Genomic DNA, 14,859 nt, shown 5'->3' on the forward strand with positions numbered 1-14,859 from the left:
GTACACCCAGATCAAAGTTCCCTCCTCTTCTTGGCAAATGTTTTCAAAATTTGCATAGAAATTAATGTCTAAGTGGGCTAAACGACATAATTGACATGCAATTAGCAATATTATGAGGAGGAAACCTAATGAAGTTTCAGAGGCTATGCCAACCTAAGAATGATCACTGCTTAATTATCATATTAATGAAGTCATTAGTTGTCACTTAACTTTGATGACAGGTAAGGTAAGAATGTCATGACCCAACAATTTCCCCAACAAATGTGTATTCAACACTAATTACCCCCAAGTCAAGATCTCAGAAATCTGTGAAAAAGTGACAGCGACTTGAAACGTGAAAGGGGCTTCTATGGTATAAATATGCATACTCGCACTATAAGAAACTGACATTTATTGAATCATTAACCAAAGCATCTCCAAGGTCACCTGAGAACAAACAACACAAATCAGTCCCACTAGTCCAACATAAAAAATGGGCAGCAGATGGAAGCGGCATTCGTGGGAGATTGAAATGCACTTGAGGTCGAGAGAGAGCCAGTACTACAGGCTAACACAAAAACACATTTCCAGTAAACACTATGGCATGATTAGGCTACAAAAAAAAAAAACAAAAAACAGATGGGTCAAATGAGCATTGCGCTTCGAGGTCCTCCCATTCCCCAACTCTGTTCTTTCATTCCAATTCATTTCAATTACGCAGTCACTCCCACCTTCTTCCCCGTGTCCCGATTAGCTCAGCCTGGCAATTTACAGTTGATCTTGCCTCATCTAAAGCCAAGCACTGGTGGAGGCAGGGAGACGAGCAGTAATGGAATGAAATGTCACTCAGTTGCTGCCTTTGTCACAGCGATGCTGAGCAGGCCTGATGGGAGGGGTTCGAAAGGCCTCGTTAGTAGGTGAAAAGGTGTGTGTGTGTGTGTGTGTGTGTGTGTGTGTGTGTGTGTGTGTAGCGTGAGCAGTGTGTCTACGTAAATAGACAACAACATGGTGTCCAGCTCTGTTGTGTCTCTCTGGTTCACTCATGGCCATCTCCACTGTGATCTGAATGAGTAATACTGTCCCTTTGCTTCCCTCCAAGGTGTAACAGCTGCTGCTCTCATCAAGGCTTCTTCACCTTTTTTACTGAAGACGAGCTCGATGCTGATTCTCTCCGCTTACGCTGCAATGTAAAAAATACACAACAGTCACACTGGGGTTTGGCAGAGTTCACTTACTCCTACATTTTTAGTGGTTATTATTTAATGAATATCAATCATCAAAGCATCAAGTCCAATAATTTTTCTCTTCTTCCCCTGTTTTTACCATTTTGATGACCGATTCATGCTGCGCTCACCACTGCTAACAGGGGAGGGTGAAGACAGTCATTAGTCTCCAACTACTACATCTGAAGTCAGCAGCTGCTTGTTCTTTTTTAACCAGCCGAGAACTTTATTATGAGGTTCTAAGCAACATCTAAACAGATTCTACCCTTTATCACACAGAAAAAAAAAAACAATCACAAAGAGTGATTGGTCCAATAACAAGTGGTACATTTATCACTGGCTTCTCACCCATTAATCCTGTAAAATAAGTGTTAGGAATACAAATTTGTGATTAGTTGTCATCTTTTTGTTAGTTTAAAATCATTCAAAAAAAATTGTATTTAAACCTTCAGTGTTGTAAAAAAAAAAATACTGCAATACTTTGGAACAAAATGTTTACTTGTTGATTTTCAGGTAGAATTATAAATGAAAAGATTATAATCAAACACTTAAATAACAAACCAAGTTCTTTAAACACTTATTGATAATGGTTTGGAAAAGTCTGGGTCTGAGTTGTGCAAACATACCGAATTAGGGGTAAGCGGTGCTCCAACGACATCAATGATCTGCTCCTTGGCTTCCACCTTGATGTCATCTGTGTTGAGCCAGGACTGAGCTTCAACCCCTGGGGTAGATGCTGTAGTGCTGTTGGTGGCGTTGATTTCCCCACCCTGTGGTGCAGCGACTGGACCAACTCCTGCAATTCCGCCACACCCGCTGCCGCCAGCCTTCAACAGGGCCTCATAGCGATGACGCAGCATCTGCTGTTCGTATTCACAATTGCTGTGGGCCTGCTTCAATTCATACAGCAGCACCAGGTCACTACGAAGCTCATTGAACATCTGCACAATCTCCTCAGTGGGCATGGGGTTAAGGTCTACATCCACAGAAAAACACAGGGACAGAAAATGGAAATATGATTTAAGCACTTCAACACTTTTTTTTTTTTTTCCCAGTTATGAATATGTTGGTAGGCACAAGATGATGGTGTAAAAGGTGCCCGTGTTTGTCTTTGACATGTACACTGTTTGATTCAGCAGGTAACAGAAATGATCTAGATATAAACAGCTGTGACAGAAAAGCCTTATGAGTCTGTTTAGCTTAACAAACAGTATATTGTAAAGTGAATTACAACTTATGTTACAATGTTATGTTTCCTTTGCCATTATATTACTGTCAACTGTAACATGAAGTCAGCACCAGAATATTCACTGCAATTATTGTTATTCAAAAGTAAGTTCACATGTTATATAATCCTTTTATTCCCTTCTGAGCTCAAACTCTGCTGCAAAGAAGAGTTAAGAATGTAAACTGTGAAATGTTAGCAAATTGCTAAAGTTTATTCATCCTCACCCACTCCTTGCTCTATCAGGATCTGCTCAATGGCCTTGATCTTCTTCTGGCCTACGGAGCTTGGCAGCTTCATCTTAAAAACACACAAACACGCAAAGAGAAATGCACACCCAGCCACCCACGTACGCGCACACACACACACACACACACACACACACACACACATGATTTAAGGTACCAAGACATTAGGATAAACAGCTCCACCTCGGGGTTTTTAATTCGTATGAAATGCACTTCAGCGGGCCAGATCAAAATGTCTTTATCCACTGAACTCTATCTGACTGATTAGCTATGGGGGCACTCCACTCCTTTAGCTGTGCAAATGTATTTTCCATAGAGAGCAGCAGCTCGTCATCAGTCTTGAAGATGAATAAGAATCCCTTTGCTAGGTTTTACAGATATTAGCTAGTCAGTAATAGAATTAATTATCACACTGATAAGAAAAATAGCTACCAAAGCCAAAAGCTCTAGTTTCTGACAAATCAATTTTACTAAAACATTGAAATGAGGAGTTGGCCAAACAAAAACTTTTGTTTGTTGATCTTTTAAATATTTTTAGTTTTTACATCAGTCCCCCTAAGACTTACAGAAATCCAGAAGATTATTTCATAATAATCAGGTTTGTTCTTTGTTTCAGAGGGATACTTTACATTCCTCAATGGAATCTGAAAGCAGCAGTCAGGTTTTTAAATACAAAATGTTTTTCAGTTCTGTAGTTTTATAACACAACACGATGGAGCTATACTCACCCTCTGACTGCGCAGTGTGACTCCCGCTGATTTGAAGTCAGGGAATTTGATGCCAGCCGTTTCTGGAACAGCCTACATAAGAACAAATATATAGTACAACATAAACTGTGACTCCCCTTTGAAATTTGCATAAACCTGAAATAGAAACCTTTAGAGACATTATTATGGATCAAACTGTGTTTTGGTTTAGCTGTTAAGGCAGTTACTCAAAAACGGAGACAAGAGCTCCTTCAGGTCACTTGAGACACAGCTGTTCCCTCAAAATAAAGAAATGACCAAAACACTGAGACAAAACTGAATTATAAGTACTTCAGTGCAGGACGAAGACAACAGCTGCACCGTGTCCATAAAAATCTATTTTAAAGATTTGTTTTTTTTAGCCACTGATGCACAGATGGTCAGCTTGTGCTTTACTTAGCTCTTCTTAAGCGAGTGCATATCATACCGGTTTTTCTGTTTCTCTTTTTTGTGGAAGCTTCTTCTTGGAAACCCTCTTTTCGGCTCGCCGTAACTCTGTAGTTGTGTCAGCTGCCTTAATGAGTTTTTGCAGATCCTGAGCTTTCTTCTCACGCTCTTTCTTCCTAGTCTCAATCTTCCTTAGCTCCTGAATAAGATACTCCTCTTCTGCCACCTGCAGGACAAACAAGATCAGTGCAGTCTTAACATTTAAGGCTGTGAAAAAAATGTTTTAGGAATATTGTTTTTGTAGATTTTTTTTCCCCTACAAAAAGAAAGTACATATAAATCTGCATATAAATACAAATCAAACTGCAAAGTTACCAACCTGTTCAGGTGTACGACTGAAGAGCTTTTCCAGTTGCTCTTTACGACGCCTTTCATGGCCAGCATCAAAGATGTAGATTTTAGGTTCTGTCCCTGATGCTGCGCGGACTTTAGTCAGCTTACCACAAATATTATAATATCGTTCTTTCAGGTCCTCCACAGAGCGTTTCTGAAATAAATAATATATTAGAACAAATATGTGCTTTAATTCTCCGCATTGTATTTTTTTAAATCCATTATCCATGAAAGAAAACATGAGTAACGTAGGTGAGGGACTAAGCATTTACTCTGTATTGCTGGTGATCATATCGGTCGTGGACAACTATGAAGCGTAGGTCAAAACGCTTGCAAAGGTCAAACAGGTGGTCTGTCTCTGCTTTAGTCCAGCCATCATCGTGGAGATGCATTTGGTACTCTTGCTCTGAGTACACCGGCACCTGCACTGTCTATATAGGTAGTCAATAAAACAGAGAAACAGGATGAAACACTGAAAAGAATTCATAGGTAAGAATGTCTCAAAAGGAGAACAGAATCCTTCATGTTTGCACTGCGTAAGTGAAAGAGGAAAGTGGTCTTCCCTACCTTGTTAAAGCGAGCAAAAGGATAGTCCTTGCCCTCCTCTGCCACACGTCTCCAGTGGTGAAATATAGCCCCATCCCTGCGTGCTGGATTTGTGAAGGGCATCCATTTCCAGGGACGAACCTTTTTACAGCCTAACTTGGCTTTGACTGTCCTGTAGCCTTGAGTAGTGTCACTAGGCAGTAGAGGAGGTGCGTCCCTATGGGTTAACAGGAAAAACAAGTCTTTATTAAAGTAAGGGTAAAAAATATACAGATAGTCTGGTTTATCTGACACACAGATACACAATAAAGGAACACAGGAATGCAAAGATGTTTGCAAAACCCTTTCAATGTTTCACTGAACACACCCCTCACTAGGCTGCCAACAAAAAATAATCACAGGAGTTGCCACTTTATTGTTACTTTCCTCATCTTTTCCTACTTTTTTAATGAACAATGTTTATAAAAATTTTTTTTTTTTAAAGTTGATTACAAGAAGTGGACTTCCACCTCTCACTTTGAGTTTGATTCCTTTCACATGCAAATTAAAAGCTTTAGAAATACCTAAGCAGCAAACATGAGCAGACCTCAATGCATTTAAGATTAAATAAATAATTGAAAAAAAAGGGGGGAAAACATACTTCTTATCTGAATAGAGCAGAGCGTAGACTTCTCTGTGCATTCCCTCGGGTCTCTTGAAGGTCAGCGTTTCTGTTGCCTTCTTGGTTTTTTTCTGAGGCAGGAGATGCACACATTTGCTGTTTAACTCCAAAAATATTTCTGTAATGCTCTCAGGCACAAATATAACAATACACAGCTCTTCAATTGCATCATAGACATCATTAGAATGACTTAATTTATAAATCCATCCCAATATAAAAGAAAAACAAGAATACTATAATTCTCACTCACCTTGTCTGAGTTGATGAGGTCTTTCTTGGTGATGGGACCATCATTATCCCCTCCGGTCAACTCAAGAATATCCCTGACATCAGCACCGGTAGCCATGGCTTTATTATATTAATTGTTTTTGGTATTTAACGTTTTCCAAACCTGTCAAACCTAAATACAGCTCATTAATTCACGCGCACTCATTCATTCTGTTTTTCTGGTAACGAAACGGCTCGTCGTATACACTCCTAGCTCAGCGCTAATGCTAACTTTACCTTTCACTTACAACGCTTACTTTTCAGAACAGCAAACTGTAAGGTAAAGAGTTAGTTTGTTTTCCTAATATCACTGCGTACCTATCTACAATACACAAAAGCTACATAGACAGCTATGAAGAAAATTCACGAGAATTGTGAAGGCAAAGAGAGCAATTAGCACAAAACCAACAATACTTCCGTCCCCGCTCACGTCGTTGATCGTCGTTTGGTTATCGCCCCCTTGAGGTCTGGCATAGCTCGGCTACTAGCTCGTATTCATTTGTTTTAAATGTTAAATAACGGGTAGTACGGAAAACACTGGTAGAGTTGAAGCAACAATAATAAAATTCTTGTAATAATTCACAGTGAAAAACAAACAAATTCAAATTACTCAAATCATGTCCAACATGTTTTTGGTCATTTTTGGTAGCGCATAATGCTACAATAAAAAATAGAAATGCTTTAAAAATGAAGGAAGTGCTTAACATCCACATACCAACGTAAAATTATATGCCATTTATTTGACAGAATATTTGATTTTTCGTATGCTTACACATTATTCTGAAAACCAATTTACGACGTCCTTACTTTTGAATAAAATGCCGGAAGTAGACCCTTTCATTTAAACTTCCATGCATCCTTTTTCGCTCCGCCATTTTCCTTAGCTGGCGTCACAGGGAGGGGAAGCGTAGAAATCCAGTATATGTGCTTTTAAAGTGACTTTTGGAAGCGCAAGAATCGTAAATATCAAGTTTGCTAGTTCAGTTTAAATTTTCAAAGCACTCATTTGCGTAAGAAAATGTCTAACGAGCAGGCAGAAGTTACTACAGAGAAAGCAGGCCAGCAGCAGCAGCAGTCGACGCCGCCGCCGCCGCAGCAGCCAGCTCCGCAGCAGGGGTAAGTGCATTCATGCTTCCTTTGTTGAGGCTTATCAGCTAGTTGGCCTCAACATTTTTCATCAGCGATAAGGTTTTAAGTCACCGTCAATTTTTTTAATAAACAAAGAAATGCTGCTAGTGTTTTTTTTAGCAGCTCCAGTGTGCGTACAATTAGTTCTGAATGTATTTATCTAGCTTAGACGGCGTGTGTTTGGGGCCCATCTATTTACAGGATGCGTTCGTGTGTTATACATAACTGAGTGTACTTTAAGATTAGAAGTACGTGTAGGTAATGCTTTATTGCAAAAAAATTTAGGCAAATTTCACTTAAGCAATTAAATGTAAGACAGGCCCACCATATCCAAAGAGAGGCCTAGCCATGCGGCTGGATTGCAGATAGCAGGCTGCTAATTAACCAGTGTATGTGTGAGAATAATGCCAGTGCCTGCGGTTGTTTCCCTGAAACACCAGAAATGTGTAGGAAGGAGTTGCAGTATTTTTGCCATACACGGAAACTAAAGTGGTGCAGTCTGTTATATTTCAGGATTTGTAATTTGTTAGGTCTGTTTCTGTAAATATATGCAATAATTTATTGTTTTCTGTAGTTTTTAGTTTTGAAAGTCACACTGTTACACTAACCGTGTTTATTAATCCGAGATTTGGGAGTTCTTTTGTTACAGCAGTTAAAAGAAATTAAACACAACAAACATAATATGTAGCATAAAGTGGACTGGGGTATAGCTAATTAAAATAAAAATACGACATTAAGGTAACATATCAAAATAAGTGCTAATGTGGGGTTTTTTTTCTGTTTGCTTGGTTACTCACCTTATAAACTATTTACTTTCTGCAGTGAAATTAATGGAAAAGCCAAGAATGAATCCAATGCCAGCAGGAAGGAGAGGCCCCAGAAGAGAGGAGGAGGTGGCCGCTATGAGCCCTATGGAAATGCAAACAAAAGATACCGTGTTTTTGTCAGCAACATCCCATATGATGTGAAATGGCAAGCACTCAAAGACCTGATGAAAGAAAAAGGTAAGGTATCAAGATTAGGGATTGACTCATGTCAGATTTTTTTGACATGACAAAAAGATTTTTAAAAAATCAGGATGCAGGGTCATTTTGTTTGACCACTGCAGCTTTGAAGGGCTCCAGAGAGTTGTACAGTGTTGTTTGAGATCATGTGGGAGTTACTTGGAACAAAGGTTTTGGACAAGGTCCCTTTTTATTTGTCTGTCAGCTAAGGAGTCGCTGCAGACGTGTATAAGCGTGGTGAACCTGGATGTTTGAATTTTTAGTCTCCATTAAGATTACTAAAATCTTTTGCGTTTTTGTGAAGTGGAGGTTGTTCATGTGCAAACAAAGTCCACTAACTTGAAAATCCAATGGCTTGTGATCATGAATGGCATAATGATGTTGTTTCTCCCCCAAGAAATGCATTAAAAACAAACAAACCGCACAGTACTTTGTTAGAGTATAGCGATTTTTGGTCCAGAAACATGGAACAGGTTGCTGTCAGTTGAAATGTGTAATTAACAGTAAAACCTAAATATTTATTACATATAAATGGGGCAAACATCTGGAGAAATGTAAAATTAAATGCTTTCTGATGCAGTAAATTTGGATGTGAGTAAGGATTATTTAAAAGTCAATTTAAATATAAAGAAAGTTGTGTAGGTATGGGGTATTGGAAACCCTTAGATGTATAGCAATTCATTTAACTGGCACTTATGTGCTAAGATGGGTACAATCCTTTTTCACTGGGCTTTTCAGGTAGTATTTGTGTTATGACAACTGACTGTGGCGTTAAATTGCATTTTCTTTTTTAGGTGTGACCTTGACAAATGTTTTCTCAGCAGATCTCCATGTTGTGCCAAGCACAGCTATGTGCTGCGGATGTTTTTGGGGCACAGGTCTACAAAATGAAGCAGCTTCTTATGCACTGTCCTTGTCTCTAGAGGTTTGGTCATCAATGTCCATTTGTTGAGCAGACACATGACCTAGAACAAAGGCGTGGCTGTGGTCGACGCTGAATCCAAATTACTATCGTGCATTTCAGGAACAGGTCCACGTCATGCTTAAGTTGCCAGTTAGAAAAGCTTCTTTTCCAAAAGTTTCCCGTCATTACTATTATGGGTAGGTTTCTAGCTGTAGGTCTCCGCTTAGGCTCAGCTGATGGGCATAAGCCTGAGGTTTAAAACGGCGACCTTTGACAAAGTTTGTTGAGGTTTGACATGAAAGTGGCTGAGGTATTGAGGAGGCTTTGCCAACTTGAAATTATTTGGTCAATTATCTTCAGGTAGAAGAGGTGGTGTTTGCGGCATTATATCCAAATAGGAAGGCTGTTGGCCAGTTCAACAGTTGTTGTCCTCAGTCTATTGTTTTTGGTGTTTCGGGAGAATTCGAACAAGGACAGGCTAAGAAGTCTATATTAAAAAAAAAAAAAAAAAAAAAAAAAAAAAAAAAAAAATCCAAGCTTGCTTTTTGTAGACCTGTACCAGATTGTGCTGAATAAGGTGCTGGGGGAAGGCTCAGGACTGGCTGTCTGAGCTCACTGTCACCGGCCGCCCTACTTGTTTCTGCTCTAAACCCCCATTGTTCTCTCGGCTTCTCTCCCCTTGGTGTGTGTCGTCTCTGGAATCTGATTTGTAGTGGGTGAGGTAACGTACGTGGAACACTTAATGGACGCAGAAGGCAAATCGAGGGTAAGTGCAAATACATACAAATAAAACACACGAATAAGCCTAGACAAACCTGTGTTTGTCAGCTTTGGTTTCCTTATTTACTATGTTGGGAATTGATCAGAGAAACCCGGTGGAGCGTGTGACACGGTGACATGCCGGAGGCATGTTTTATTTGAGGTTGTTTGTGGCATTGACTTGAGGCCCTCTGAAGGGTTGATGCTCTTATAACTGGACTTCAGCTCCTTTGTAGCCAATCCTGTGGGATTGCAGTAGCTGACAATGTCCCTTTTGGTTGTGGGATTTGCTTCTTATGATCTAATGGGTTTTAGTCTGCAAGTGGTCGTAACAAGGCTGTTAGATGGTTGATAAATAAAACTCATTCCATAGAACTGCTGGAAAAGTTATCTCCAATATCTTAGTAGTGGGGAATCCTCTGTCACTGTGGATTATCTGCCCTTAGGATGTTGGGGGAAAAAAGCTCTACACATTGACTATACTTGCCTGTATTGTGTTACTGGCTTGGCATAAAAGATCTTAACAGTGTAGTGTTATTTTGGAAGTACAGAGATGTGACCAAGGCTGTAGGCTTGTGTATGGTGATGAACTTTTAATTTTGCATGAAATTGTTTGATACATGTCAAAACATGTCCATTGTAACCATCATTTTAACTTGAAATATTTTCTCTTCCCTTTGATTTGACCTGTTCTGATGACTCCAATCAACAAAGGGTTGTGCGTAAGTAGCTTTTATTAAGATATCACCATTTCAAAAGTGTTACATGCTACAAAACATGTAAGACAGGGGTCTCAAACTCGTGGCTCGTGGGCTGCATCTGGCCACGCCCCCTACTTCCGGTCCGGTCAAAAACATGACGATTTGGCCCTTTAAGTTACTTTTTTTTTGACATTTCGCTTAGTCCTCTTAATTGGAGGGGAAAGCAAAATGCAAAAAATGTAACCGGAAGTAGGGGGCGTGGCCGTATGCGGCCCGCAGATCGCAAGTTTGAGACCCCTGATGTAAGAAATGCACCGGTTTTACACAAATTTATTAAAAATCTAGTTTCTCACTGGATACGTATTTCTGTCAGTGTCGTTGAGTTTAGGACTGAGGAACTAATGAAGAAAGCAGTGGAGAAGGTCAACAAGCACAACCTCAATGGACGACCCCTAAAAGTAAAAGAGGTAGGTATAAAGGGGGTGGGGGCAGTTTTAAAGCTCATGAGACCAAAGTTCTAGCTGTGGGTTTGCCTGACTCATTATTTTATGCTTCCTGTTTAAGGACCCTGATGGTGTGATTTGCCAGAGGGAAATGAACAAGGGTCAAGGCGGAGGTCCTCCAGGAGGCCATGGCGGAATGGGAGGCATGGGGGGAATGGGAGGAATGGGAGGCATGGGGGGAATGGATCGTATGGGTCCCGGACCAAATGGCCCCATGGTCAACATTCCTCCTAGCCTTTTGAACAACCCAAACATCCCCAACGAGATAATCCATGGTCTCCAGGCTGGCAGAATTGGCAGCACTGTCTTTGTGGCTAATGTAAGCCTTATGTATTTATCCCGCTTTTAATCTGTAATATTGAATATATGGCAGTAAATTTTATTAAAAGTGGAACATCAAACTGAGGCCAGCAAATAATTAAATGACAACCGTTTCTTGTGCCTACAGCTTGACTACAAAGTGGGCTGGAAGAAGCTGAAAGAGGTGTTCAGCATGGCAGGCATGGTGGTGAGGGCTGACATTCTGGAGGACAAGGATGGGAAAAGCCGGGGCATGGGCACAGTAACATTTGATCTGCCCATTGAAGCAGTCCAAGCTGTCTGTATCCTTTGAAAAATTTTGTGTTTTTAATGGTAGCTATTAGCCCATCACTATAACATGGTTTCATGCTTTGCTTATGTTTTCCTCAATGATTTTAAAGCCATGTTCAACGGGCAGCTCCTGTTCAACAGAACCATGCACGTCAAACTGGTATGGTGCCTAGCCTTTAGTGTACATTAGCTGTCTATATGATATAGGATTTATTTTTTTATTTATTAATTTTTTTTACAGGATGAGAAGTCTCTCCCTAAAGATTTTGGACCACCAGACAGAGCAGCTGCTCTTCCCCGTAAGTATACATCTAGCTTTGTTCTAGGATAATGGCATTGATTTAAAGAAGTCTTTCAGACCTCTCTTGAGGCCTTGGTATCATATTTAGATCCACCCCTTAAAATAACCACAGCCAATGTTATCTGATCCTCCAGCAAAGGTTTTGATACTGAAATATTCATGCCAGTTAAAGTCCTAATTTTGTCATTAACTGTATTTAAATCAGATGAAATATTTAGAAGTTTAGTTTTGTCTTCCACTCGAGTTCTCTCCCTGCATTGTTCCATGCTACCTTGGTGTTTGTTAAGCAGGAGAGAAAAACCCTGTGGTTGTGTTAAATTGCATCCCAAAACACAGTGGATGCTGTTCTGGCAGGACAGGTGTCATTAAAAAGCATTAAAAAAAATCCTGGAGCGCTTGCCAACTGGTAACCCCACTGGTACTGTAACAAGTTGTCAAATTAAGCAACATCTTCCCTTCACCCGTCTCCCCAGCTGTGTGCTCTGTATCTCATGTATGTATCCATGGTTTTGTCAGGAGCCCCTGAGGGCCCTGTGACCTGTAGAATATTTCAGTTGAACAGTTCAAGGAAGTCTACATGGGGTTTACTGTTTCCTCTGAATGTCGGAAGCATTCATGTTAATGACTATATATGTGCGTGTAATTTCTTTTTTGAGTGTGTACACACATCCTCTTAAAGCTTTATTTTCTCTGAACCAGGTGGCCTGAGTGGTATTGGTTTAGGCCTGGGACCAGGTGGCCAGCCTATTGATGCAGCCCAACTCAACAGAGGAGGTGGTGCAGGGATGGGCAACATGGGCCCTGGAGGTAACTAGCTCTAGATAATTGATTTATTTTCTTTAATTAATCCATTGAATAAAAGACAACAGTGGAATGACAGGCTCATCACTCTCCCCCTGTAGGTATGGAAGGAATGGGCTTTGGCAACATGGGAGGACGTATGGGAGGAGGTATGTAACAGAACTTTCACTGTACTTACCTACATTTGCTCTTTAAAAAACAACAAATCAACTTTTCTTCTACCAAGATCATGAATTATTTATGTCCTAATCCTTTTCAACAACAAAAATTTAATTGGGGAAACCTTAGCTGCACGTTTGTGCTCCTTTAGCAGCAGTATACAAAGAGAGAACATAAAAAATGAGATTCATGTTAAATTTGGGAATCAAAGTTGATAAACTTCCTTTTTCAGTGTGTTTAGAGATTTCAGATTGTGCCCTCCTGTATTAATAATTTCTTCTCTTCTGCTTATAGGAATGGACAACTTTGGAGGAATGAACATGGATCGCTTTGGTTCTTCAGGAATGGGAAGAATGAATGGTAAGGAAGTGTTGAAAACCTACTCAGCACTCCAGAGCAAGCGTGGAACAGTTTCACGTTTTGCTGGATGTCTCTAATGGTTTCATCTCTTGCATTGTCAGAGATGGACCGTGGGATTGGTGGTGCTTTTGACAGGGAATTTGGGCGAAATGAAATGGGAATGTCTCGCAATAATTTTGGAGACTCCTTTGAAAGAGGAATGGGTTAGTATTTACAGGATTTTGTTTGAAAGGCCCTCTGATGCTTACTTTCACTCATGCCTTGTTTGTTTGTTTTTTTTCCTCTTCTATTTGTTCACTTTTATAGGAAGCTCCCTGGGAATGGACCGGATGGGCTCTGGAATGGATCGCCTAGGAGCCAGCATGGACCGCATGGGAGGAATGGATCGGATGGGAATGGACAGGATGGATCGCGTGTCTGACCTGGATAGGATGGGTTCTGGTTTCGACCGAATGGGCTCTGGGATGGACCGGCTGGGGCCCAGCATGGACAGGCTTGGTCCTGGTCTGGATCGTATGAGCTCAAGCATGGACCGCCTCGGCCCATCTGGATTTGACCGCTTAGGCCCATCTAGCTTGGATCGCATGGGTGGTGGTGGTGGTGGTGGGGGCGGCAGCGGTGGCATGGACTTTGGCTCCCCAATGGGTATGGATCGCATGGGCAACACCGGGCTTGACAGAATGGCGAGCAGCTTCGACCGCATGGGCTCTGCTGGAGGAATAGACCGTTTTCCAAATTCTGGTGGCCTTGACCGCATGAGCTCTGGCATTGACCGAATGGGATCTGGAGGTGTTGGTGGTCAGTTTGACCGTTCTGGTGACTTGGATCGTGGATTTGGGGGCAATTCCTTTGGAGGAGCTGGAGCTGGAGGCCCTGGTGCTGGAGGAAGCAATGTCAGGAAGGGATGCCAGATCTTTGTCAGAAATGTAAGTGTTTAAACCCACTAACCTGTGGATAATAATTTGAAAAATATATCTGCATATCTTTTTTTTAATTTTTGATTTTATTTTTTGTCTTTCAGCTGCCATTCGACTTCACCTGGAAGATGCTGAAGGATACCTTCAATACATGCGGTAAAATCCTTTGTCGCCCCAGTACATGTAAATAAAATCAGCACCGATTACTTCCTTTTTAACATTAAGAAACTTCTGTCTTCCTTTCTTCAGGCATGGTCCAGTATGCTGATATTAAGATGGAGAACGGGAAGTCCAAGGGCTGTGGTGTGGTTCGCTTTGACAACCCCGAAACTGCTGAGCGCGCCTGCCGGACCATGAACGGCTACCGGCTGAATGGAAGAGAGATTGATGTTAGGATCGATAGGAATGCATAATTTGTGTGTCTGTGTTACATCTGACATTTAATTTAGTTCCTGATGTCGATCTGTATCATTTGAACTGCCCCTGTGTGCTCTGTTAGATATTTGTAACAAAAATTTGATTTTAGTTGAGCCCTTTTCAGACATGGGATGCATCACATTAAGTCACTGCATTTTGTCATTCAGATGTAGGTCAGTTTTACTTTAATGGTCCTCAGCTTCAGACTGGTGACCTCACCGCTGTAGCTGAGAGACCTTACTGTAGATCAGAAATGAAATTGAGAAAGATTAGTGTACATGTTGCTCTTGTTTAGAGGGTTGTCTAGTGAGCTAAGGTGACATGCACAGTAGTAATTTGCCTGTATCCATTAGTATAACTTATGTATTCACTTGTGGTGTTACCTTTTAAGTTTTGAGAAATGTCATTCAGACAGGAAACCATCACATTCAGATTCTGTCTTATCGTATGTCAAACCAAGTGCATGTCTGAAAGGGACTTTAGTAATCTGTTAACAGTGCAAGTGTTTTTGCTTCAGTTTTACCTTTTTAGAGGTTGATTTTTAATTTCTTTTTCTGTCATGCTCCACCTGTCATTGCCTTTGTTCTGTAAGGTGTTTTGATAAAAAATAAACCTCAGTATTTGAAATGCTTTTGATTT

The 14,859-nt window shown here is 40.7% G+C and overlaps 2 protein-coding genes across 4 annotated transcripts; one reads left to right on the forward strand and one right to left on the reverse strand.

Annotated features, from left to right (window-relative positions):
- Positions 1-378: 378 nt before the first annotated feature.
- Positions 379-6,103, reverse strand: dmap1 (DNA methyltransferase 1 associated protein 1). The gene is made up of 10 exons (XM_030727563.1): positions 5,659-6,103; positions 5,388-5,479; positions 4,769-4,964; positions 4,474-4,632; positions 4,188-4,355; positions 3,849-4,034; positions 3,404-3,475; positions 2,655-2,727; positions 1,829-2,178; positions 379-1,159 (listed from the first exon to the last, which is right to left on the reverse strand). The coding sequence occupies exons 1-10, from the start codon at positions 5,752-5,754 to the stop codon at positions 1,100-1,102; spliced, it is 1,452 nt and encodes a 483-aa protein (XP_030583423.1). The 5' UTR covers positions 5,755-6,103; the 3' UTR covers positions 379-1,099.
- A 424-nt stretch (positions 6,104-6,527) lies between these two features.
- Positions 6,528-14,849, forward strand: hnrnpm (heterogeneous nuclear ribonucleoprotein M). 3 transcript variants are annotated; one of them, XM_030727548.1, is made up of 16 exons: positions 6,694-6,791; positions 7,626-7,807; positions 9,425-9,477; positions 10,185-10,192; positions 10,545-10,638; positions 10,736-10,993; positions 11,123-11,276; positions 11,376-11,425; positions 11,507-11,564; positions 12,266-12,373; positions 12,469-12,516; positions 12,821-12,886; positions 12,988-13,089; positions 13,193-13,812; positions 13,908-13,959; positions 14,053-14,849. In XM_030727548.1, exons 1-16 carry the CDS (start codon positions 6,694-6,696, stop codon positions 14,214-14,216), a joined length of 2,115 nt encoding a protein of 704 aa, XP_030583408.1. In that variant the 3' UTR covers positions 14,217-14,849. The 3 variants fall into 3 exon arrangements, with proteins under 3 accessions (XP_030583409.1, XP_030583408.1, XP_030583410.1); XM_030727549.1 differs by lacking the exon at positions 12,988-13,089 and having other exon boundaries at positions 6,528-6,791; XM_030727550.1 differs by lacking the exons at positions 6,694-6,791; positions 9,425-9,477 and having other exon boundaries at positions 7,676-7,807; positions 14,053-14,216.
- The last annotated feature ends 10 nt before the right edge of the window (positions 14,850-14,859 follow it).

This window comes from Archocentrus centrarchus, chromosome 4 (assembly GCF_007364275.1).
Source record: "Archocentrus centrarchus isolate MPI-CPG fArcCen1 chromosome 4, fArcCen1, whole genome shotgun sequence".
Taxonomy (NCBI): Eukaryota; Metazoa; Chordata; class Actinopteri; order Cichliformes; family Cichlidae; genus Archocentrus; species Archocentrus centrarchus.